The following is a 24,328-nucleotide window of genomic DNA, read 5'->3' as shown; positions in this document are numbered from 1 at the left end:
TATAGATAAGCAAAAATAAAGTGACAAATACCTTTCATTTATGTTGACCTTTTTGCATATTAAAAACTTCAAAAGTAAAATAAATTAGTTATTCCCAAATAAAGCTTATATTTTCCAAACAGCCTAGAAAAACCAGAGGGAGCAGAAATTTTAAGTGATTAATAAACAATGGAGAAATTTGACCCTCTCTCAAAAGAAAATAAGAATCATAATGATGATAACCAGCATTTATATAGTACTTTAAAGTTTGCAAAGCTCTATCTGGATATGATCTCAATTGAGCCTTTTTTCCAATAAGAGGAGAGAAGAAATGATTCAATTTAAAACTTCAATAAACATTTATTGTCAGGAACTGTGCAAAATGATATGAGAAAGAAAAAGAAAGTTACTTTCCTCAAGAAGCTTATGTATAGTGGGAGGAGATAGCATGCAAAAAAGGGAGAACAGATCACTGCCTTTTCCTTCCCTCAATCGCCTCCACTCCTCATTGAACTGCCTCTACTGGCTAAAATTCAATTGTCTGCTCTCCATAGTTCCACCATCATCTACCTCTTTTCTCTCTTGTTCCTTTGTTCCTAATTCTTCTGCCCACGAGTTCCTTGTTCAAAGGGTGATGAGAGGTGGATAAGTTTGGAAGTCTGGGTATTGTACAATAGATTATGACTCTCTCCTCAAGTCTCTTTGCCCATTCCATGTGTGAGCAAAGATAAAGTTGATTATGTTGGGGCATGACATGAAAAAAATGTAGAAAGTAAAAGTCAACACTCAGAGAAAGGGTGGCCTTGGAAGGAATCAATTTTTTTTATGCCTCCTCACTTTTCCTGACTCCACCCTGAGATGTCTCATTAGCATCCAAAGATCCAGAGCATGAGGAGCCAAGAAAAAAGTCCTGGAAATTGAGACCTATTTATATCCTGAAATCTTCCTGAAAATAGGTCCATTTGTGAAGTCAAAGAAAGTTTCAAGCTTCTGAGAAATATAAAAGGTGGGTTATTCACTCTTAAGATATAATTCTGCTCTCTCATCTCTAATGTCTCCATGAATTTCATGGCTTCTCATCACACTTGGGACTTTGCTTTACCAACCAATCCTTCTCTTAATAACGTGTGTGCATGTCTCTCTCTCTCTCTCTCTCTCTCTCTCTCTCTCTCTCTCTCTCTCTCTTGCTCTCTCTCCATATGCTGAATTTAAGCTAGTGCTTTAAGCTTTGTAAGGCACTTTATATAAGTAGGGAAACTAGATCTCTGATAGAATTGCTCTTGGAAAATCCTAAACGAGGAACCTCCTTCTCCCAAGGCAATTGGGAACTTTTTCTATAAGTTATTATTCTAAATACTGGCCTACTTAGATAATAAGCAATTTGCCAAAAGTCATATGACAAATTTGCAACTTAGGAAGGACTTGAACCCAAGATTTCCTAGTTTCCAGACTTGCTCTCTAGTCAAATTGCCTAAATTACAAAGATGTTCCTAAAATCTTTTAAAGTACATACTTCGAGTATTATTATGAAATTAAGAAACTGAGGCACATAAAGTGAAAGGATTTCCCTAGTTTTAGAAATGGAATTAGAATAAAAATCTCACTCTTTCCCATATCTAATATTTGTTTTCTTACATCATACTGTGTTTTACAATGATCTCTTCCTCTCTACTTATAAATTTGCTCAGTTTTTTTCTTAGCCTAAATTTTACTTTTCCTTAAACTTGCTTTAATCCATGATCCTATCTCTTCATCTTCACTGAAAAACTTCTAAAAATGTATTACAACCTCACTACTTTCATTTCCTCAACACTCATGTATAAATCTTTTGCAATCTGGTTTCCACTCTTTCTGTCTCTATAGGGTACTCTTTGCAAAGTCATTGTTCATCAATTATTGTCTAATCCAATGATTAGGCTCTCATTTTCCTTAGCCTTTCTAAACTCATCTTCCTTAACCTTTACATACTATTTGTTCCAGTTGGCTATAATCTGATTCTTGAGACTCTCCTATCTTTTGTTTCTTCTTGTGACTATCAGACCATTAGTCTATCTTCCTTTCCCCATATAAGTTTTCACCTTTCTCCTTCCTCCAAAGATCTGTCAACTTTTTGCTCTTCTTTTTCTGCTTGTTCTCATTTGACAATTACATTTATTTCCTTGGGTTCAGTCATCACCATTATTCAAATGACTTGCAAATTTTTATCTGTAGACACATCCTCTCTCACTTGAAGCCTAATTGGAAGGAAAAAGGGAAAAAGAGAGAGAGAGAGAGAGAGAGAGAGAGAGAGAGAGAGAGAGAGAGAGAAAGGATAAAAGAAATTAAGTATTTATTAAATACTGAAGATATTCCAGGGAATGTGCCAAATGATTTACAAATATTATTTTATTTGATCCTCCAAAAAGCATATTGTATTTATTTTGAAAAATATTTCCCTTTATTTTTAAAATTTTAAATTCCAAATTTTCAACTGCCATCACTCTTTCACCCCTTGAGAAGGTAAATATGTTAAATTAATTCTAGCTTCAGTTAGTTCCACCGAAGTACTTTATATTTTGACTAGACCCAAGTATTTAATGTTACTCTAATTTGTCCTGCCCTTTCTCACTTCCCTATTCATGTATACTGTTCCCCTCCCTTTCCTGGAACTCATTCCCTCCACATCACCTCACATAAAAATTCTTTCTTCCAGTTCCAACTCATTAAACTTTCTTTTATGCCCAAATTGCAAGTAATCTCTCTCTGCTCAGCTTTCTCAAAGAACTTTGACAGATCATCCTTATTATTGATCATATAGTAGAAGTTATTTGTGTATATGTCTTAACATTCTAAATTACAAATTCCTTGAAAGCAGGAATTGTGTATTTTTCACATGAGACAAAATATATAAATTGCTTTGTATCCCTCAAAATAGTAGTTTCTAGATATAAACTATTATTATTCATAAACAACACATTAATGTCTTCATTAAAAGAACCCTGTAAATTATTTAGAAATCTTTTGCCTATTTTTCAGAAAAGACATTTAGGTTGTTTGAAATTAAGTGACTTTCAAATGATCATGCTAATCAGTGTCTGAGTTAAGATTGAAGCCCAGCTCTCTTAAATCCAACACTATATCTACTGCCTTTATCTCAGTACTTCCTTTGTGTGGTACTTTGTATGGATTTATTAAATAATGAAATTTTGAATTTTATTGGCAGTAACTAGGCCAGTGAAATACTACATGCGATTAATAAAATATGCAGAAAGTTGTAGTTCACATAAAAATAACATCCTGATTGAATATTTTTATGCTTTTCCTATGTGTAGTCCTGTTGAACAAAAACTATAGACACTTTACTGGGTCATTTGAGTTACCATCACTAAAGGAATAAATATTGTGCCCTTTGGTCTCTCCCACAGTTCACCTCCTTGATGGGCCATAAACACATCTTCTATCCAGTCTTCTATTAAAGTTGCACAAATCTCTATCTACGTAGTGGGAACAAACTGGAAAATACATATAAGTCTTAAATGACTGGGATATAAATATGATCAGATTATGACGCTATAAAGTTCTGTAAGTTATGATTTAGCTAACTCTACAATCCCTTTCCCTTCCCTCATTATAATTTGCCAACTACTGCGTGGTCATACCACTTACTCTCAATCCCACAATCTATGGAATAAACATAAAACAGATAGGAACAAAAGATTCTTTTTGTTCTCTACAAAGAGGTTAGTGATATAGGCCTAGGAATAGGATAAAAGTTAAAACAACTCAATGGCATTATGCAAAAGAGTAAACTTGAAGCTCATGACCAAGAAAGAATAATTTAATGCTTTTAGGCTCTGCATGTATATATATATATATATATATATATATATATATATATATATATATATATACAGCACAACTATGACATTCAGCTATTTCCAGCTTTACAGATAAATATGACTTCTCAGTTCCATTTAGATCTTTTCTTTCAGATTTCTCTGACTTAAGAGTCTCAATTCTGCCTCATATCATCTGGGTAACCTTGGAAAAGTAATTTCATGTCTCTAGGCTTCAATTTTCTCCTCTATAACATGAAGGATTTAGACTAGATGATGTCTAAAGTTTCAGCTTTCAATCTAGGATCTTATAATCCTACACAAATTTAGCTTGAAATCAATGCCTCAGTTAAATTATTGTTAGGTTCCTCCCATCTCTAATATGATGTTATATCTAATAATGCAAAGTAATCTTGAAAAAAGCATCACTGCCTGATCATTATGTGAAATGGTTAAGTATAATGCATACTATCTATCTACAAATCTAACTAATCTATCACAAAATATTTTCGAAGAGCTCATCTGAAAAACCAAGGGGAATGCTAAGGGAAGAGACCCTGTAGTTGCTTTCCTAGGGTTAGTCAAGAGAGTTTATTCAGTGAATTTCTAGCTGATGTGGCAAATAGAATAGGTATAATTTACAGGGAAGGGCTTCTTTGGGAAAGGGAATAATTATGGAGAATGCTTAGTGGCTCAGTACATGCTAATGATCAGTAATCAATTTGTCCTTAGCATTCAAGAACCATCTGATTCCAGAAAACAATGACCCAAATCAACATGAGCAACTTCAATTCAGCCCCCTTCACTTTGATGGGCATTCCAGGGCTAGAAGAGTTTCATTTCTGGATTAGTATCCCTTTCTGTATCATATACCTTGTGGCCATTGCAGGTAACTCCATCTTGCTGTATCTCATCACCATGGAGCATAGCCTGCATGCACCCATGTTCTACTTTCTAGCTATGTTAGCAGTCACAGATCTTGTCTTATCTACCACATGTGTCCCCAAAACCCTCAGTATATTTTGGTTTGGCCCTCAGGAAATTGCCTTCCCCAGCTGCCTCACTCAGCTATTTTTCCTTCACTACAGCTTTGTCCTGGACTCAGCCATCTTGTTGGCAATGGCATTTGACCGCTATGTGGCAATCTGTTCCCCTCTCAGATATACAACTATTCTGACCCCCAAAGTTATTGTCAAGATTATGGTGGGCATCTCCTTCAGGAGCTTCTGTGTTTTTGTCCCATGTGTTTTTCTGGTAAAGAGACTGCCTTTCTGCCGGACACACATTATCCATCACACATACTGTGAACACATAGGGGTGGCCCGACTTTCTTGTGCTGACATCTCCATTAATATCTGGTATGGTTTTTCTGTGCCCATTATGACCGTAATTACAGATGTAGTATTCATTGGCATCTCCTACACACTTATTCTTAAAGCTGTTTTTCATCTCCCATCTCGCAATGCTCGTCAGAAGGCTCTAAGCACCTGTGGCTCCCATGTCTGTGTTATCCTTATGTTCTACATACCAGCCTTCTTCTCTATCCTAGCCCACCGCTTTGGGCACAATGTTTCTCTCACTTTCCACATTATGTTTGCCAACCTCTATGTGGTCATCCCACCTGCTCTCAACCCAATTGTTTATGGAGTGAAGACAAAACAGATAAGGGACAAAATCTTCCTCTTGTTCTCTACAAAGAGTACAGAGTAACATGGAATTGAGGGCAGAGAAAAGGTGGGGGGGAGGGAACGATGGAATCTATGTGTTAAAGTCAAAGACTCAGTTTGTGACTGGGAAATATAGAAGACATGTTTCCATGCTTCAAGAATCTATGATTTCATTGGTATGGTTACGCTTTCCACTCTTGCAGATCACAATTCTTTAGTAACTTAGAAGATGGTCTTTAACAGTGGTTGTGGTTGAAAGAATTGTTGTCTTACAAGCAATCTTCCATGAAATCAGACTGGTCCTAAAATGATAGATCCACAATCTACCATCAGTCTTTGCCCCTTCTTATGAACTCTCAGAAGATGTGCATTGCTAAAATAATCATCATGATCCAAAAGTCACCTCCATTTCATAATATATCATGAGAGTAATAATTTAAGGAGCCTCACAAGGAATGACAACAGAATACTTGATTTAAAATTTTAGATATCCCCTATAATGGACTTTGGGAGCAAGTCCATCTCCCTCATCAAACAAATGAGGAAACTAAGACACAGAGAATTTACGTAGTTTACACAGAGTCACAGAACTGGTAAAAGCATGGATAGATCACGACACTTGGAGTAAGGAAGATGGATTTACTTATTAACAATGGGACTTTAAGTTAATTGTATAATCTCTCTATGCTTTCCTTCTCCCTCCTTAAAAGAAAGACATTGTATTTGATAGTCTGAGAGTTCCCTTTTAACTTCATAACACATCACACACATGCCTCTGGTACATATATTTTGAGTAGTAATTCACTGAAAGGGTGGATATTTCTTAAATCTCTAAAGGAAAAATATTTAGGACTGGTTTCTCAGAAGAAATAAATTAATGGTTTTGATTCAAAAGTATTATACTATAGGAGACCTAATTAGTTCATTTATCTAGTCATTACAACAAAGTGTATAACTCTGTCACAATAGGAAAATATAATTGCGGTTTGCCTCATTTTGAAGACCAATAACATTACAGGATGTTGCCTTGACTTGTGCATTAATTAGATTTAAGGGAGACATAATTGCACAAAATGCTAGTATCACTGTCTCTTTCAGAGTTATCAATATACAATTGAAAGACAAAAAGTCAGGATACCTGGAAAAGGCCTGGGATGCAGTGGATGACCTTAGCATCTTTGATGCCTAGTCAAACTCAAAGCATTCCACAACACCTGCTTAGGAAACCTTGATGGTTGTTAGAATAGATTGTCTTCATTCACCCAATCTGACATCTCATAGTTCTTCATAATCAGTCTGAGAAATATAAAGAGACACAAATCTTGTCACCCAATCTGACATCTCATAGTTCTTCATAATCAGTCTGAGAAATATAAAGAGACACAAATCTTGCTTTAAAATCAACTTTTCTTGTTAATTATCCCCAATATGATACTAGCAAGATGATTTTTTAAATCCAAATATATGATTTTACATTTGATCTTGTCAAATTCACTAATAAATTTGGCTCAATTTTCTAGTTTACTAATATATTTTATGTATCTGATTATGTCTGATATACTAGCTATCCTAGTTTTGGCTGAAATTTTGGATAGGTATGTATCTTTAATAGTTTCATCTAAGTCACTAATTTCAAAAAATAAAAAGAATTAACAACAAAGAGCTACTCATAGATCTCTGGGACACTCCACTAAAGGCCTACATAATGTTGACATAGCCCCATAAGTGACTTACTCTGTGGATCAAACCATTCAATCAGTTCATTATACTGGCCAGATCTCTTCATCTTATTTATAAAGACAACATGAGAGACAATGTAAAAATGATTAACTGAAATCTAGGCAAATATATCTGAGCAGTTTCCTTTCCTACTATTCTGGTAACCATGTCAGAAGAGGAATCATGATTGATTTGTCGTAACTTGGTCTTGATATTTTTAATTTGAACCTCAGTTTTCTGATTCTGTATCTAATACACTTTCCGTCATGTTACATTAGTTCTTCTACATTATTCTCTACTTAGCAGCTTCTCTCTGAAGACATATGTCCTAAGGAAAACTTCCCTATGAAGAGAAATTAACAAAGTTCATTGTCAGACCTGGTTTTTGTACTTGATATTTTCTGAGAGATAAGAATAACACCTTTTTCATTGCATCTCATTATCAAAGAATAAATATGTTGAACTCTGAGACTTTGGTCTTGAATATCTTTTGTTCTTATTAAGCTATCTGACAATTTCTCATGGCCTCTATTCATCAGTGAAATAAGGAAGGAAAACTAGGTGATCTCGAAAGTGATTTTGACCTTCCATCTTGTAAATTTAAGAATCCTATGGGTGGATGACAGCTCTCTGGCATGAAAAAAAAAATTTGCTTTTGACCAACAAGATTCTGGATTTTAACTATTTGGAGTTTCATTCTAGAAGATAGAATTTTTATAAAGGGTTGGGAGTTGGGTTCAGTGCGGGGATGTTGAGGAATGTTATCTCTGATTTTTTTTTTCTGAGGCTACTATCATCCAATTAACCTGATTTGAAAATAAAATCTTCTGGAACCTAGATACAATAGATATCATTTATAACTCAACTCTCTATATAATACCTAAGTTCTACATTCTCCTATTTAGAATATTCATATGATTACAATTGCAGTGCCATATTGCCCAAAAATATTTAGAAAGCTATTTCAGGTTAGAGGCATTTTATAGGTCAGCAGTAATTCGCAACTATAGACCATGAGTTCCCATCACTGTGCTTTCTTTTGTTGCGCCTACTAGAGATCACAGTAATTCTAAGCAAAAGATGCTTAATAAAAATGCTTGATATTTTGGCATAATAGCAAAATAGGTGACAAGAAAGATTCCAGGATGTTACAAAAATGTTACTTCTGTTTTAAATTCTCTAAGTATAGCCAGTACACAAAGTACTAAACCTAAAGGTTTCCATGTTAGTGATCATACATACATGTAGGGAACACATGGCTAAGAAATATATGTGAAGTGATACAACACATAAGAGACAAATGTAGCCAGGGAACATACTACAGAGCTGCTAATATCATTGTATTGTTCTCTGCTGGGCTTTGTTCTCTACTATGCTTCCTTACTATTATTTTCTGTTCTTCAGATATGATATACTGCATAGCTTCCAATTTTATCACTCAATAGAAACTTGTCTCTACTGGGTCATTAAAAATATTTCAATTCACAGATTAGATGATCTTTCCTAAATCTAATCCTTCTCAGTCTCTCTATTTCATTTGACTTCTGTAGGGGACAAGGCATTGGATGAAAATTTAGCAAAAATTATCTTCAAGGCCCATCACAGACATTTCTAATGTTTGTGAAACCTAAACAAGATACTTAACCGTTCTGGGCCTCTATTTCCTTTTCCTTGAAATGAGAAGATTGGACTTGATGGACTATGGTTCCTTATAGGTCTAAAACTATGATTCTATAAGCCTAGAATCTTTTTATCCAGATACTATTTACTGCCTGGGTTTGGAGTTTTATCTGATTTTTGTTTGTTGGTTGGTTGGTTTTGTTTTGCTACTGTTTCTTCCCAACAAGTCATTTATTAGCCCATCAGAGTCTAGGCAGTATGGACATTTGCCATTTACCTTGACCTTATTAACTATACCCATCAGGAACAGCAATTGTTCAGACCTATACATCAACCCAAGGAAGTTAAAACAATTATTAAATTAATATCAAAGGGAATTTGACTTGACTTCAAGCATCTGTTTTCTGATGGTATGACTCCAATGAGAGATAGGGAAGTTTTGGGAATCCTAGATAGATAGCTGAGCCTGGAGTCAGGAGGATCTGAGTTTAAATCTATTCTCAAATGCTTACTGAACTTGTATGATCCTGGACAAGTACAATAATCTCCCTTTGCTTCACTTTTCACATTTACGAAATGAAGATAACAATATCACATGCCGCCCCCCCCCCAGGTTCAAATGAGATAATTGTCAAGTACGTAGAATAATGTATTATTGTTGTTGTCGTTATTGATTAGGATCTTCTTCTACTCTATGGATCAGATAGAAAAGCTTCAAGGATCTTCACCCTTGAGCTAATCATTTCTTTTCAATTTTTGATAAAGGAATTAGAGTCTCAAATCTTGTGAGTTTTGAAAGTTCAGGAGAGAGAGAGCATTCTGGGATTCTAAGAAACTGAGTTTTATAGATTGTTCAGTATCAGTTTTTAAAGGAGCAGGGAATGACTTTCAGTAATGAGTGTTAGGAGTCAGCCCAATAATGGTTGTGACAAGGATTCATCTGGCAACACTGAGGACTAATGTTATGTAGAAATTGAGCTAAGTTTAAGCTCACTCTCTCTAGAGACATAAGGGAGAATATGTTCCTAACATGTTGAGGGAAATTCTTACATCTGCTATTTCTATATTTTCAAAAGAAAAATCTCTTTGTAAAAGTTCATTTAATGCTTAGTTGGAATTAAAAACTGAAAACTAGTCACTGGCACCTAACAATCAACCGAGGCTCCAATTAGTTATGGTCTTTTTTTAAAATTTTATTTAAGGCAATGGAGTTCAGTGAGTTGTCCGAGGTCATACATCTAGGCAATTATTAAGTGTTTGTGCTCACATTTGAACTCAGGTATTCCTGGCTCTAGGGCTGGTGCTCTATCCAGTGCACCACCTAGCTGCCCTTTTTTTATGGTATTTTAGAACTGGGTGGGACAGATGAAAAAGCCTTTGTCTGGGAGAATGGACAAGAGCACATTTACTACATTCCTGCTTTCAAAATATGTACCATGGTGCATGCCGCTGCCCAGAGAAGAACTAGAAAAAATTTGCTATGAAGTGAGAAAAAAGTAAAACAAAAGCAATAAATTTCACAACATTTAGATCTGTCAAAAACTTAAGTGAGGTACCTCAAAGGGTAGTTATTGAAGGTCTTCTATAAAAGTATTATTCCTTATTCTTGAGTCTCCTAGAGGAGGGATATGAGTGATTCTGCTTCAGGTGGGGCTAAAACTAGATACATAATTATGTCTCTTCTCATTCTAGGATTCCATAATTCTAGATCTTTGGCTAGTGGGAGTAGTCAAGGGGAGAGGGCTGCTTCATGAAAGAGGTCAGACTTGAAATTAATTGTGAAGCAATACTCTGATTTAGGAAAATTGGAAAATTAGAGAAGAGAGAAGACTCAGTTTTGGAGAATAGTATCAGGAAAGAATATATATACATATATATATATATATATATATATATATATATACAGAGAGAGAGAGAGAGAGAGAGAGAGAGAGAGAGAGAGAGAGAGAGAGAGAGAGAGAGAAGAAAGAGAGAGAGATCATTTAGGCTAGAAGGTGAATAGAGGGGGTCATGTGGAAATGAAGCCAGAACAGACTCCCTTGGGTTGACTAATATGGAATTTCTTGCTCTCTCTCTAACTTTTGCCTCACAGCTGCCTAGATCAGTACTCAGATGGCCATAACTCACGGTCAATCATCCAAGGGCTCAAGTACGTGTTTTCCATTTTCCAGGAAATAGCTAATAGGGTATGTTTGGCTAAACATGTTTCATTGAATTATCTTTATATGTTTATCTATCTATCTGTGTATATATATATACATTTATATATATATGAATATATGGATGTGGATGTGTATAAGTGTAATTATATGTTCATATATATATATGTGTGTGTGTGTGTGTGTGTGTGTGTGTGTGTGACCTATTGTCCTATAGGATTTACACACGTAAATTTGGATAGTCTACCCCCAAAACATCATCATCATCATCATCATCATCATCATCATCATTATCATCTTATCACATAATCTCCAAACCCCATGAAAAAGAGATTTTCCAAATACAGAGAATTAACTGGTCAGAGCAAAGTGTGGGGGAAAAGAATGAGGTTTCAATAATCTCAGTGTGCCACTGAGGATCTTGAATGAAAGAATGAAACATAAACACTTTACCAAGCATTGAGGACATCGATAGGAAAATGAGATAATCCCTGCTCTTAAGGAGCTCTCACCTTAACCAGGAAGACAAAACACATAGAAGGTGTCAGCTACAAGTCAGATAGAGAAATCCCATGGATCTTGGGCTGCAGCAGCAAAGCAGGCGTGAATTCAGATGTCTTCAGTGAGACCAACTTCTAAAAGCAATTATTTTCTCTACAATAATCCACATAACACTGAATGAAAATAAAAAAATGAAAATAAGAATACCAGCTTTTCCCAGGATTGTTCCTGTCTGAAGGCCACTGAAAAAACTTAAAAGAATAAGATGATGGTGGGAATAATGATGATGACAATGATGAAATAATAATAAAGTGGCTTATATTTATACAGTGCATTAAGGTTTGCAGTGTACTTTTATTTATTACTTTAATTCTCATAGCAACTCTATTAGGCAGGTGCTCATGTACATAAATACATAGAGGAAACATGCAAATGAACACACTAACATAAACATATGCATGGAAATATTTCATTTACATATTGCCACATATAAACTCAAATACAAATCACACACCAGCACATGAAAACATATTACACATACCCTCAAAAACAGGAACGAGCCCTGAGTTTGAAGTCAGAAATACTGAGTTTGAATTATGACTCTTGTGTTATCTGGGACAAGATGTCTTACCTCAGAACACCTAGGTGGCAGAGTGAATAGGGCACTGACTCTGTAGTCAGGAGAATCTGAGTTCAAATACAGACTACGATATTTGACACTTCCTAAGTGTTTGACTCTGGGCAAGTTATATAACTTTATCTTTAAAATGAGAAGATTTGGGGGAATGGCTAAACAGGTTGTAGTATATATGATCATACTGGAAAACTACTGTACTATAAGAAATTCCAAGTAGACTAATTTCAGGAAATCTGGAATGATACATACTGATACGAAAGTTAAGTGAGTAGAATTGAGAGAATGTTATGCATACTAAAAACGATAATATACTATGATCAACTATAAATGATTTAGCTATTCTTAGCAATACAAGGATCCAAGACTTCTAAAGGAATCATAACGAAAAATGCTATCCACTTCCAGAGAAAGAACTGATGAATTTTGAATGTAGATTTGAATGTAGATTTATGCATATCTTTTTTTTCACTTTATTTATGTGGGGGGGTTTGATGTCTTCTTTTACAATATTACTAATGTAGAAATATGTTTTGCATGATGGCACACATAAACGATGTCAAATTGTTCACAATTTCAAGGAAGGAGATGAGGGGAGGGAGAGAATTTGGAACTTAAATTATTAAAAAATGAAGAGTTTTGTGCAAGATGTCAGTTTATTATCTAAATCCTTGACTCTTTTGGAAATATACTGCTATGCTTTCTGATACTGATGCCCAAACATAATTTTGGAGTCTAAGGAAAAGTCAAAATATTTAGTCAGCACCCACAATTTAGGAATATCTAAAGCAGTTTCTTCAGGATGTTGATGACAGATTCTGCTCCAACCAATCCATCTCAGTGATGCAGTTATTTCTACCCTTTGGTTCCTTTAAGCCATAATAGATGTAGCATCTATTTAGGCAACAAAACAGTTAATTTTTTCTGATTTCATATGGTCTAAACTCCCTGGGGTGTCAAGGGACATAATTGACTCTGCACTAATGAATCCATTTTCATATTTCATGGAATAATAAAGGATAAACAGCTCATATCTGCCCACTCATTCAAGTATAGATATCTGCTCCATCCACATACACATTCTCTGAGTTTGTACTACGACTAGGTCCTAGTGGGTAAGTGCTATTAGATAGTACAAAAGTCTAAAAGCAGAGTAAGACAGTTTTAAGAACAACTTTGAGTGACTAAAGTATTTTGACTATTATAAATGCCAAAATGAACTAGAGAGGACATATGAAGGAAGACACTATCTGAATCCAGAGAAAGAATTGATAGTAGTATGAATAGAATGATTTTTGTACTTGTATCAAATGATAGGTTTTTTTTTTTTCTGGAAGGGAAGGAAAGAAGAAAAGGAATAAAAGAAAATCACATGATAACTATTTTATACTTAAAGGGAATAGCAAGTTACACATAATAATTTGCTGTTTCATATAGAATCATCTTTTTTCTTCTATGTTTTTGAAATGTTTTATTTTTTAAGTTCAAAAAAAAATAAACACATTTAAAAAAAGAGCTACCATTTAGGCTAGTTTGGGGGCAAGTCCCTGTGGGGATGAGAGGGAAATGAGAGGAGATAGAACTTGAAGGTTAACTTCAAGTTCAACTGATCTTGACTTCTTTTTTGAGATCAGTATTCCAGAGAAACATCTGTGTCATGAGCAAAGAGAACAGAGAAGAGAACAAGGAAGTCCCACTGAAAGGAGACTCAGACTCTTAACTATATACTAAGAAGGAGCCAGGATTGAACAGGATAAGGAGAGATCCAACTCACTTGGCATTAGTCCAGTGGACTGGGATGACAACTTTATTCTGCTATTAGTTCTCTGCCTAACTTTGAACAAATTTCATCTGTAAAATGAAGCAATTAAATTAATTTTTTTGATCCCTTCTATTAGCTCTAAACTATATATGCATATATATATATATTATATCCGTGTGTTCATATGTGTGTGTATGTATGATGTGTGCAAGGGAATAAGGGAATGCTGGTAAATTTTTAACAGTTCCCAAAGAAAAATAATTGCACATCCAGTACAACTTTAATTTGCACTAATTTTTCCCTCCATGGTTTTCTGAAGTCTAGTAATCAATAAAACAGTAAATCAAGTCCTTCTGATTTCTGAGAATTTTAACCACTGGTTCTCTTAAACAGGTTAGAAGGGCATCCAGTATGCCCTTTCAGATGCCTAACTGACACATTCTAGCTGGGTAACCTCAGATTGGGCACAACCTCTCATGAATCTAGATGATTTTCTCATGAACATAAACCATAGAGTAGGTGACAATGTTGATAGCACTTACTGGGATCTTTCCCATCTCAAAGGTCTAATCCTTCTCCTTTTTGTAACATTATCCCTGAGCAGAGGGTAATGAAAAGAATTTAAAGATCATTTAATCCAATTGTTTTTCCTGTAGGGGCAAAAAGCAAAAAATAAAGAGGAAACCTATGGAGTTGAAATAATTTACTTAAGGTCACTAAGGCATTAATTAGCAGAGCCATGAGTCAAAATGAGTATCTTTTATTCAGGATCAAGTTCTCTTTTTGCTATTTCGTGAGACTCCTTCTAAATCAAGATGTCCTAATTCACCCAAAGAAGAGCAATAAGCATGTTTATCCAGTTCCAAGACCTGGAAAACAAGTCATTATCTTCCTCCAAAATCACTTTCCTTTTCTTAACATCCCTATTACTGCTCAGGGTACTATAATTTTTCCATCACCGAGTATCACAACCTATTGATCCTATCACCCTTATATTATTTCATCCCCCAAAGTATTTTTAATCAGTTGTCATATCATAGAGATCTTTCTTCAGAATTTCTCTTATATCCCCATATTCCTCCTTCTCTCGAATTTTGCCACAACTTTGGTGCAGGCCATCATTGCTTCATGAGCTATTGTACTTCAGTAGTTCTGGTAACCTCTTACTCAAACCCAATTCATGTACATGTCATGACAGCATCTCTCTTATGTCATGATCTTCTTTGAGAACAAAGGACAAACAACTTCAGAACCCTTCATGATGACTTGCCTTTCCTAAATCTCCTGACTCCAGTCCATCCTTCTCCCAGATATCAGAATTAACTTCTTAAAAACCAGGTCTGACCTTATCACTCTCCCCCTCTCAAGCCATTCAATAAGCTCCAGTGTCTCCCTATTATCTATAGGATCAATCATAAACTCCTCCCTTTGTTATTAAAACCCAGACTCTTTCTTTCCTTCTTCCCTTCCATATACTATTCATACAATCTGGTAATACTTTCCTTCCTTGCACAAGACATCACATCTCTAGTTATGCTTCATGACTGTAATGTTTTTTCTTATTTCTACTTCTTATTTTAAAGACATTCTTCAAGACACAGATTAAATTCCACTTTATACAAGAAGTCTTTCCCACTCATCCTTAATAATGCAATATGTTTTCCCTCAGTTGATAATTTTCCATTGATCCTATATATGTATGTGTGAGTGTGTGTGTGTGTGTACATATAATTTCTATTTCAAGGTTGTCTGTATGTTGTCTATTCCATTAGATTTTTGAACTCCTTGAGAGTACATGGGACATAATTGGTCTTTAATAAATACTTACTGAACTGGCTTAAAGGTTGATTGAATGCATCAGAGATATTTAGTCTGGGGAAGAGATTAAGGAGAAATGCTAGAGCTGTGATATTTTAAACACTTGAAGAAATGTCATTAAGAACAACGATTAAATTTGTTCTTCTAGGAACAAGTTGAGGGCAGGAAAAAGAGAGGAGTTAAAGAGACAGAAAGATTAAAATGGGGGGGGGACATCCTATTAAATCATGTTATCCAAAGATGGAATGGATTGCGTAAGGAAATTATGAGTTTCGTATTACTGGAGGGCTGATAGCTATGACTGGATAAGCATTTATTAAGAGCATTTTAATGGGGAGCCTAGATGGTGCAGTGGATAGAACACCAGGTCTGGAGTCAAGAGGACCTGAATTCAAATCCAGCCTCAGATACTTAACAATTACCTAGCTATGTGACCTTGGGCAAGTCACTTAAGCCTCCCAATGCCTTGAAAAGACCAAAAAATGAAAAAACAGAGTATTTTAAGTAGCTTTTCAGGGTTGGATTAAATTACCTCCAAGAAGGCTTCCAACTCTTTAAAAAATGTTTAGCATTTTATTTCTCCCAAATTGTATGTAAAACCAATTTTTACACATTTTAAAAACTTTTAGATCCAGATTCTTGCCCTCCCTCCCTCCCCATCCCTCCCTCCCCATCTCTCTTATTGAGAAGTAAAAAATTCAACATAGGTTATAAATGTGTACTCATGCAAAACTTATTTCTATAATAGTTATGGTTGTGAAAGAAAACAGACAAAAACCAAACAACTCAAGAAAAATAAAGGAATAAAATATGCTTTAATCTGTATACAATCAATAACAGTTCTTTAGGGATGAATAACATTTTTCATAATGATTTCTTCTGGATGAGACTTGGATCACTGTATTACTGAGAACAGATGACATCCCAGCTAATCGTCTTGCTATATTGCTATTACTTTGTACATGATCCATTTCATTTTGCATCATCCCATGGAAGACTTTTCAGGATTTTCTGAGAGAACCTTACTCATAAATCCTTATAAAACAATAGTATTCTATCACAATCAAATAGCATAATTTTTTTCAGCTCAAAATGATGGGCAAAGCCTTAATTGCCAAAGCTTTCCCACTAGAAAATAACTGCTATAAACATTTGTGTGTGTGTGTGTGTGTGTGTGTGTGTGTGTGTGTGTGTGTGTGTGTATGCCTTTTTTTCCTCTTTTTTGGGTACAGAACTAGTAGTGGATTTCCAGATTGCTCAAAAGAATACTTGAATCAATTCACAACTCTACCAATAATGCATTAATCTCTCATTTTTCCTACATTTCATCTAACATTGATTGTTTCTCCTTTCTGTCCTATTGGCCAATCCAATGGGTATGATATAGTACTTCAGAATTGTTTTAATTTGTTTTTCTCTAATCAATAATTATTTAGTGTATTTTTATATGGCTATAGGGAGTTTTGATTGCTTCATGTGAAAACTGTTCATATTTTTGATAATTAATCTGGGAGTTTTCATTTTGAAATGGAAAGGTGGTGATCAGTGGATACTTTATTTTGCCCTCTGGGTCTAATATATCAGGGCAGTTTTCTTTAATAATTTCTTAATATATTTAGTATTAGATTTTTCTTATTATCATGGCTTTCAGGTAATAAAATAATACTTATCTCTTCTGGATCAATTGTCTCAAGTCAGTTGGTTTTCCAAAGGGAAATTTAACATTTTCTTCTATTTTTAAAAAAAAATGTTTTGATTTTGCTTTATAATATCTTATTGTATCATAGTTATTAACTTCAACTTGCACAGCAGCTAGGTGGTGCATTGAATAGAGCACTGACCTTATAGTCAGGAGGACAGGTGTTCAATTTAGTTTCAGACACTTGACATTAGCTCTTTGACCTTAGACAAGTCACTTAACCCTGACTGCCTCCAATCCAGGGTTAACTCCAGTCATCCTGATTCTTATGTGGTCACTGGATCCAGATGGCTCTAGAAGAGAAAGTGAGACTGGTGACTTAGCGTATTATTCTCCTCACTGAAGTCCAATTCAAATGCTTGTAATGTTAGTAATGTTATAAAGTTCTCTGATGTCAAGATCTTTGAGAATGCAGGTCAAACATCATCATTATCATCCACTCACACAATTCCAAATTTTAAGGAATTATTTTCTTCAATAAGTTTTTGTATTTCCTTTTCTTTTGGCAAACTCTTTTTCAGGGAGTTATTTTCCTTAGTAAATATTTATATAAATTTTCCCTACATTTGATGATTTTTTTCATTTCAATTCTTTACTCAATTTTTCTTCTCTGTTTTTTTTTTGTTTTTGCAAGGCAATTGCCCAAGATCACATAGCTAGGTAATTATTAATTGTCTAAGGCAGGATTTGAACTTAGGTCCTTCTGACTCTAGTTTGGTGCTGTATCCACTGCATTACTTAGCTATCCTGTATTCACATTTCTGTTACCTGCTATGACTTACAAAGTACCTTGTATCCATCATTTCCATTGATTTTCCCAATAACCTTGTGAGATAATTAATCCATTTTATTAATGAGCAAATAGAGTGTGAAAGATTTAAAGGGCTTGACAAAGGTCAATGAACTAGTAAATATCTGAGGCAAGATTTGAACCTAGGCCTTAGCTAAGTATTAAGTGTCTGAAACGACACTTGAACTCAGGTCTCCTGACTCCAGGACCAGTGCCCTATCTACTGTGCCACCTAAGTGGACCCTTCTGATTTAGGTTTTAAACTACTTTAAAAAGCTCTTCCAAGAATTCTACTTGAACTTCAGACAAAATTACATTTTTCTTTGAGGTTTCATATAAAGTCATTTTATCATTATTGTCCTCTTCTAAATTTATCCCTTGGTTCTCCTTGTCATTATAGAACCTTTCTGTATTCAGTGTTTTTTTTTTTTTGCAGGTCTGTTTTTTGCTCTTTTTTTAGGTTTTTTTTTTTTTTTTTTTTGCAAGGCAAATGGGGTTAAGTGGCTTGCTCAAGGCCACACAGCTAGGTAATTATTAAGTGTCAGAGACCTGATTTGAACCCCAGGTACTCCTGACTCCAAGGCCAGTGCTTTATCCACTACGCCACCTAGCCGCCCCTCATTTTTTTAACTTTTTTGTGCCATACTTTTTTGTGACTTGCTATTCTTATGTCCTGGTCCTATACTGTTTCAAACTTTTTGTGCTGGGACTCAAGGTCTTAATAGTGACTTTTACTGGGCTTCAAGGCTTAGCTGCTTGTTTTCTCAGGCATGTACTGTAGTGGGAGGTCTCACAGTTGGCTTTTCCTAAGTGTGGGCTTTAACTGCTGCCTTACTCCAGAGATGAGACCTTTCTGTTGGGCTGCTAATGGAAACAGGGCTTTTCTGCTAGCAGACCCTGGAAAAGTAATCTAGTTGCTGATCTGCCCAAGGGTGGGCCCCTGCTGCTTAGTTGCTATGGAAATGGGGTCTCTTTGCTATCAAGGGTCCCCCTATTGGTTAAGCTCAGGGAGGGGCAATGGGGTCAAGGCCTTGCTGGTGACTTGTGCTGAAAGTGGAGTCACTGAAGTGCTATGCTGCCCAGACTGCTCACTTCCCTGGGGGACCTCACTGGTGGGTTACTTTAGGTTTGGAACCTTGCTACTGGCCTCCTGTTGTGAGACTGGTTGCTGATTCTGCTCTTGGGCCTCCCTTCTTCCAACCCCAGTAAGTCAGACTTTTTCTGTGGTACTGGTAAGCTGCCTCACTGCTCTTAATTATGAGGCAGTCTTAAAGTTATTTGGAGGGGGATTTTTGAGGGCTTCAGTGTGTTCCTTCCTCACTCTACCAAACCTGGCATCTGGAAGTCTCAATTCTGCTTCTCTTTAAGGGACTTTTATTTCTTTTTTACCATTTGATCAATTTTGGTTTTTATGGTATTATTTCTTGAGTATTTTTTACCAACTTCTTCACCATTCTTGCATTGCTCTCATTTTCATCTCCAATTTTTCCTCAACTTCTCTGATTTCCAAAATCATTTATTAAACTCTTCCAGGAATTGTTTTTGGGCCTAAGACCAATTCATATTTTTCTTTCAGGTTTTGGACATAATCATTTTGACATTTTGTCCTCTTCTGAATGTTTTTCCCCTTGCCTGTTACCATAGCAACTTACCATGATTTATTTATGTTTTGTTGTGTGCTCATTTTCCTGCCTGTTTTGTGACTTTTATCTATGTTAAAGTTGGGCATTGCTCTTAGGGTGAAAAATTCATGGTCCCTGGGGCCAAGTTTTTCCATAGTTTTTTCAGAGTTTCAGGGTTTATACAAGTTTTCAGTTCTGGAGGTAATATATATGTGTGTGTGTATGTGTGTGTGTGTGTGTGTGTGTGTGTGTGTGTGTATGTATACAGACAGATAGATAGCTATAGATATATCTACTTAAGATATAGATATATCTACTTATCTATCTAAAAGTTTTCAGCTCTTACAAGCTGGTATGAACCAATAAGATATATGATCACTGCTTTCCTCTTCTGTCCTCTGATATATGAGGAACCACAAGTACTTTTTATTTCCTGGCACTGTAACAAGGGTCCTTCCTCCCTGTGTCCTCAATCTCTGGTGTGCTAGTGCTCTTACTCACTCTGGGACTGAGGCCCAGAACTGTGACCCAATTCTACAGATTGGCAATCCATCAGTGCCACTGGTCCCAGTGCTTAGCAGAGAGACTCCTGTAGTCTCTTTCTGACCACTTGTTCCACTCCTTTTACTAGCTGTGGGCTGACACTCCCAAAGCATCTGCTGCTGATTCAGTGACTCCCAAAGCCTGCTTCTGGTTTGCTGGGGCTTGGGGTTGTGCTGGTTCTATCTGTTCTGAACTATGTGTTTGCTTCACTCCTCACTCACATGCTACAGATTTTTCCTGCCAGTTTTCTAAGTTTTCTTTGCCTGGAAAATTTCACCCTTTCTTTTTAGGGTACTGCCATTCTAAAAAGATGCTTATATCATTATTTAATGATACTCAGGGGGATTTTTTTCCTCCAGTTTGACTCTGCCCCACCCTTACAATTTATAAGCAATACTTCCTTGTATATTGAGGTAAAAAAGGTGGTCTGTCATTATCACTTCTCTCTCCAGTGTCTGTCTGTCTTTGTCTCTCTCTCTCTCTCTCTCTCTCTCTCTCTCTCTCTCTCTCTCTCTCTCTCTCTCTCTCTCTCTCTGTGTGTCAATATCCCCCCCCCCAGATATTTAGTATATTTAGTAATGGAAGTGCCATTTGAGGGGGGGGATAAGAAAATTAAATCATTCCCTAGTTGATAAATGGTCAAGGTATGCACAGGCAGTTTTCAGATAAACAAAATAAAGCTATCCATAGCTCATCTAAAAAAGTGCAATAAATCATTATTGATTAGAGCAAGTACAAATTAAAGCAACTCAGAGATACCTCCCTACAAATTAGTCAATATGACTAAAAAGGAAAATGATCAATGTTGAAGGAGGGGATATAGGAAAACTGGGACACTAATGCACTGTTGGTGAAGTTGTAAACTGATTCAATCATTATGGAGAGCAATTTGTAACTATGCCCAAAGGGCAATGAAACTGTGCATAACCTTTGATCCATGCTACTACTAGGTCTGTATCTCAGAGCTCATAAAAAAAGGGGGGCAAAACTCAGATATGCAAAAATATTTATAGCGATTCTTTTTGTAGTGGCAAAGAATTGGAAAATTGGGGGGATGGTGCCCATCCATTCAGGAATTGATGAACAAAATTATGATAAATGGCTGTAATGGAGTACTATTGTTCTATAAGAAATCATGAGTGAGCTGACTTCATAAAAGACTAAAGAATTGTCTGAACTGATGCTGAGTGAAGTGACAGAACACTGTATCTATTAACAGCTACACTACATGATAATCAACTGTGATGGACTTAAGTCCTCTTTTAGCAGTTCAGTGATCAAGGACAATTATAAAAAAACTGACAAAAATACCATCCACAGCCTGGGGGGGAACCCAAAATATGGAATCTGAATGCAGGCAAAAGCATACTATTTTCTCTTTTTTAAACATTTTTATATTTTCTTTCTCATGATTTTCCCAATTTAATTTTAATTCTTCTTTCAGAACATAACTAACATGGAATTATTTTAAACATGATTGTACATGTATAACCTAAAAAATTACTTCTTGAATTAATTCATTATTAATCACATCACCTAATTATTGTGTGATAGCCCTGCCAAATAACAAGCCCCCCCCTTTTTTTCAAGGGCATGGGGAAAAGAAGGTATGGATATCAGGGACATTTTTGTCTTGCTAATGTATTTACAACAACAATAATAATAATAAATAATAATTATAACAAAAAAACTCAAGGTAAATTTGGAGGATTTGGCATTAACAATTAAGTTGGTCCTAATGATTGGTAATCATGTTTGTTTCCAGCACCTCTGATTCAAAATCAAATCACAATGGTCACATTTAATTTGAGTGGATTTAATCCAGACATATTCATCCTAGTGGGCATTCCAGGCCTGGAGCAGTTCCACATATGGATTGGTATTCCTTTCTGCATTATTTACCTTGTGGCTGTAGTGGGAAACTCAGTCTTGCTGTATCTCATCATCACGGAGCGTAGTCTTCATGAGCCCATGTTCTTCTTCCTCTCCTTGTTGGCTTCCACTGACCTGGTGCTGTCCACAGCTGGTGTTCCCAAAACCCTCAGCATCTTCTGGCTGGGAGCCAGGGAGATCACTTTCACTGGCTGTCTCACCCAGATGTTCTTTCTTCACTACAGCTTTGTTTTAGACTCAGCCATTCTGTTAGCTATGGCATTTGATCGCTATGTGGCCATCTGTTCCCCACTGAGATATACCACCATTCTGACTCCACGAGCCATTATCAAGATCATAATAGGCATCTGCTTTCGTAGCTTCTGCATCATTCTTCCTGATGTTTTCTTATTGAAACGTCTGCCTTTCTGTCAAAAAAGGATCATCCCTCACACTTATTGTGAGCATATTGGTGTGGCCCGCCTCTCCTGTGCTGACATCTCTATCAACATCTGGTATGGCTTTGCTGTGCCCATTATGACTGTAATTTCAGATGTACTGTTGATTGCTGTCTCTTACACACTTATCCTCCATGCTGTCTTCCGGCTCCCATCTCGTGATGCCCGTCAGAAGGCACTAGGAACCTGCGGTTCCCATGTCTGTGTCATTCTTATGTTCTACACACCAGCCTTCTTTTCTATCCTTGCCCACCGATTTGGACACAATGTTTCCCGAACCTTCCACATCATGTTTGCCAATCTCTACATAGTCATTCCACCTGCCCTCAATCCCATTGTCTATGGAGTTAAGACAAAGCAAATAAGGGACAAGGTCATAATCTTGTTCTCTCCAAAGGAAACTCAGTGATATGGCACTGAGAATCAGGAAAGTATATGTAAGGAACTACTAATATTCAATTATGATGCAGAATAGTCATTTGTTAGTTGTTTGATCTCACCTGCAGATAATGAGGTTTTAATTTAAACATATTTTAAATCTTCATTTTAACCTGCATTTTCCCTGAAGGAAGGGATTCCATCCAATCCAATTCCCTTAATCCAACAAGCATCTTTTATTCATCTTGGTATCTTCTCCACAGCAGAGTCAATAAATAATAATAATATAATAATCACATAATAAATACCCAATAAATTATGCATTAAAACTTTTGGAGTCAATAAATGATTGAGAAAAATGTGGACCTTCAGAAGTGAAAATTTCATTTCTATGGAATTTCAAATTGATATGACAAACTACAGAGAATCTGGAATTAACCAAACCTTAACATGAAGAGAAATCTGACTGCTTCCTGGGTTCTGCTTCTCCCTCTTCACTATGGCTAATTCCTAGCCCTAGGTTCTTCTCTTTAAATCATATAATCTTTTAGTTAAATATGAATATATGCATAAGTATATATCTATGCATGTCTATTGTGTGTACATATATGTGTATGTCTATATATGTTGTCAGTACCAATCCATTTTGAGGACTTAGATTGATCTTTATAAAAATACCTTTCAATTTGTATCTCTAGCCATATCTCATTTTCATTCCATTACCATTGCTCCATTTTGGACAAGATATAAAATCAAAAGTATGCCTTAATGGGAATCAAACAAATATTGGATTAATGGTTAAGAAACAAACAAAACCACTGAACTTCAGCTCAATGCCTGACTCTGTTAATTATTTTTTAACTTTTCTTAATACTTTATTTTATTTTCCACATTTATATAAAGTTTTAACATTTTTTAAACTTTGGGTTTCAAATTATTTCCCTTCCCATCCCATTCCTCCACATTAAGAAACAAGAAATTTTTTATAGTTAAAAATGTGAGGTAATGCAAAAACTAACCATAATAGTCATAATTTTTGGAAAATTAAACAGCTCCTACCACAGAAAATAAAGAGAAACCTCAAGAAAAATAAATTTTGAAAAGTATTCTTCAATCTGTATTCAGACACAATCAATTCTGTCTTTGGAGATGAATATCATAAGACTTCAGAGTTGCCTTAGGCAACAGCATTGCTGATCTTCCAGAAATGTTGTTATTTTGCATACAATTACATTTCCCATTGCAATTGTTCATTAAACTACTTCTAGGTTTTACTGAGAGCATCCTATTTA

The 24,328-nt window shown here is 35.7% G+C and overlaps 2 protein-coding genes and 1 long non-coding RNA gene across 4 annotated transcripts in view; 2 read left to right on the top strand and 1 right to left on the bottom strand.

The window, feature by feature from the left end:
* Nucleotides 1–360: 360 nt before the first annotated feature.
* LOC141508639 (uncharacterized) overlaps nucleotides 361–24,328 on the bottom strand; it is a 64,699-nt gene continuing 40,731 nt past the window's right edge. Inside the window, exons 3-6 of one of the 2 annotated variants that reach the window (XR_012474469.1) lie at nucleotides 11,472–11,633; nucleotides 6,600–6,757; nucleotides 2,058–2,213; nucleotides 361–969 (exon numbers count right to left, since the gene is read on the bottom strand). This is a non-coding gene — a long non-coding RNA (uncharacterized LOC141508639). The remainder of the gene's footprint in view (nucleotides 970–2,057; nucleotides 2,214–6,599; nucleotides 6,758–11,471; nucleotides 11,634–24,328) is intronic. The other variant, XR_012474470.1, reaches the window with a different exon arrangement.
* LOC141490173 (olfactory receptor 52H1-like) lies at nucleotides 4,557–5,504 on the top strand. The gene has a single exon (XM_074190416.1). The coding sequence runs from the start codon at nucleotides 4,557–4,559 to the stop codon at nucleotides 5,502–5,504; it is 948 nt and encodes a 315-aa protein (XP_074046517.1).
* LOC141508638 (olfactory receptor 52H1) lies at nucleotides 22,094–23,067 on the top strand. The gene has a single exon (XM_074217433.1). The coding sequence runs from the start codon at nucleotides 22,120–22,122 to the stop codon at nucleotides 23,065–23,067; it is 948 nt and encodes a 315-aa protein (XP_074073534.1). The 5' UTR covers nucleotides 22,094–22,119.

This window comes from Macrotis lagotis, chromosome 1 (assembly GCF_037893015.1).
Source record: "Macrotis lagotis isolate mMagLag1 chromosome 1, bilby.v1.9.chrom.fasta, whole genome shotgun sequence".
In the NCBI taxonomy this organism is placed as follows: domain Eukaryota; kingdom Metazoa; phylum Chordata; class Mammalia; order Peramelemorphia; family Peramelidae; genus Macrotis; species Macrotis lagotis.
The sequence above is the reverse complement of the archived record's forward strand: the minus strand, read 5'-3'. Positions and strand labels throughout refer to the sequence as shown.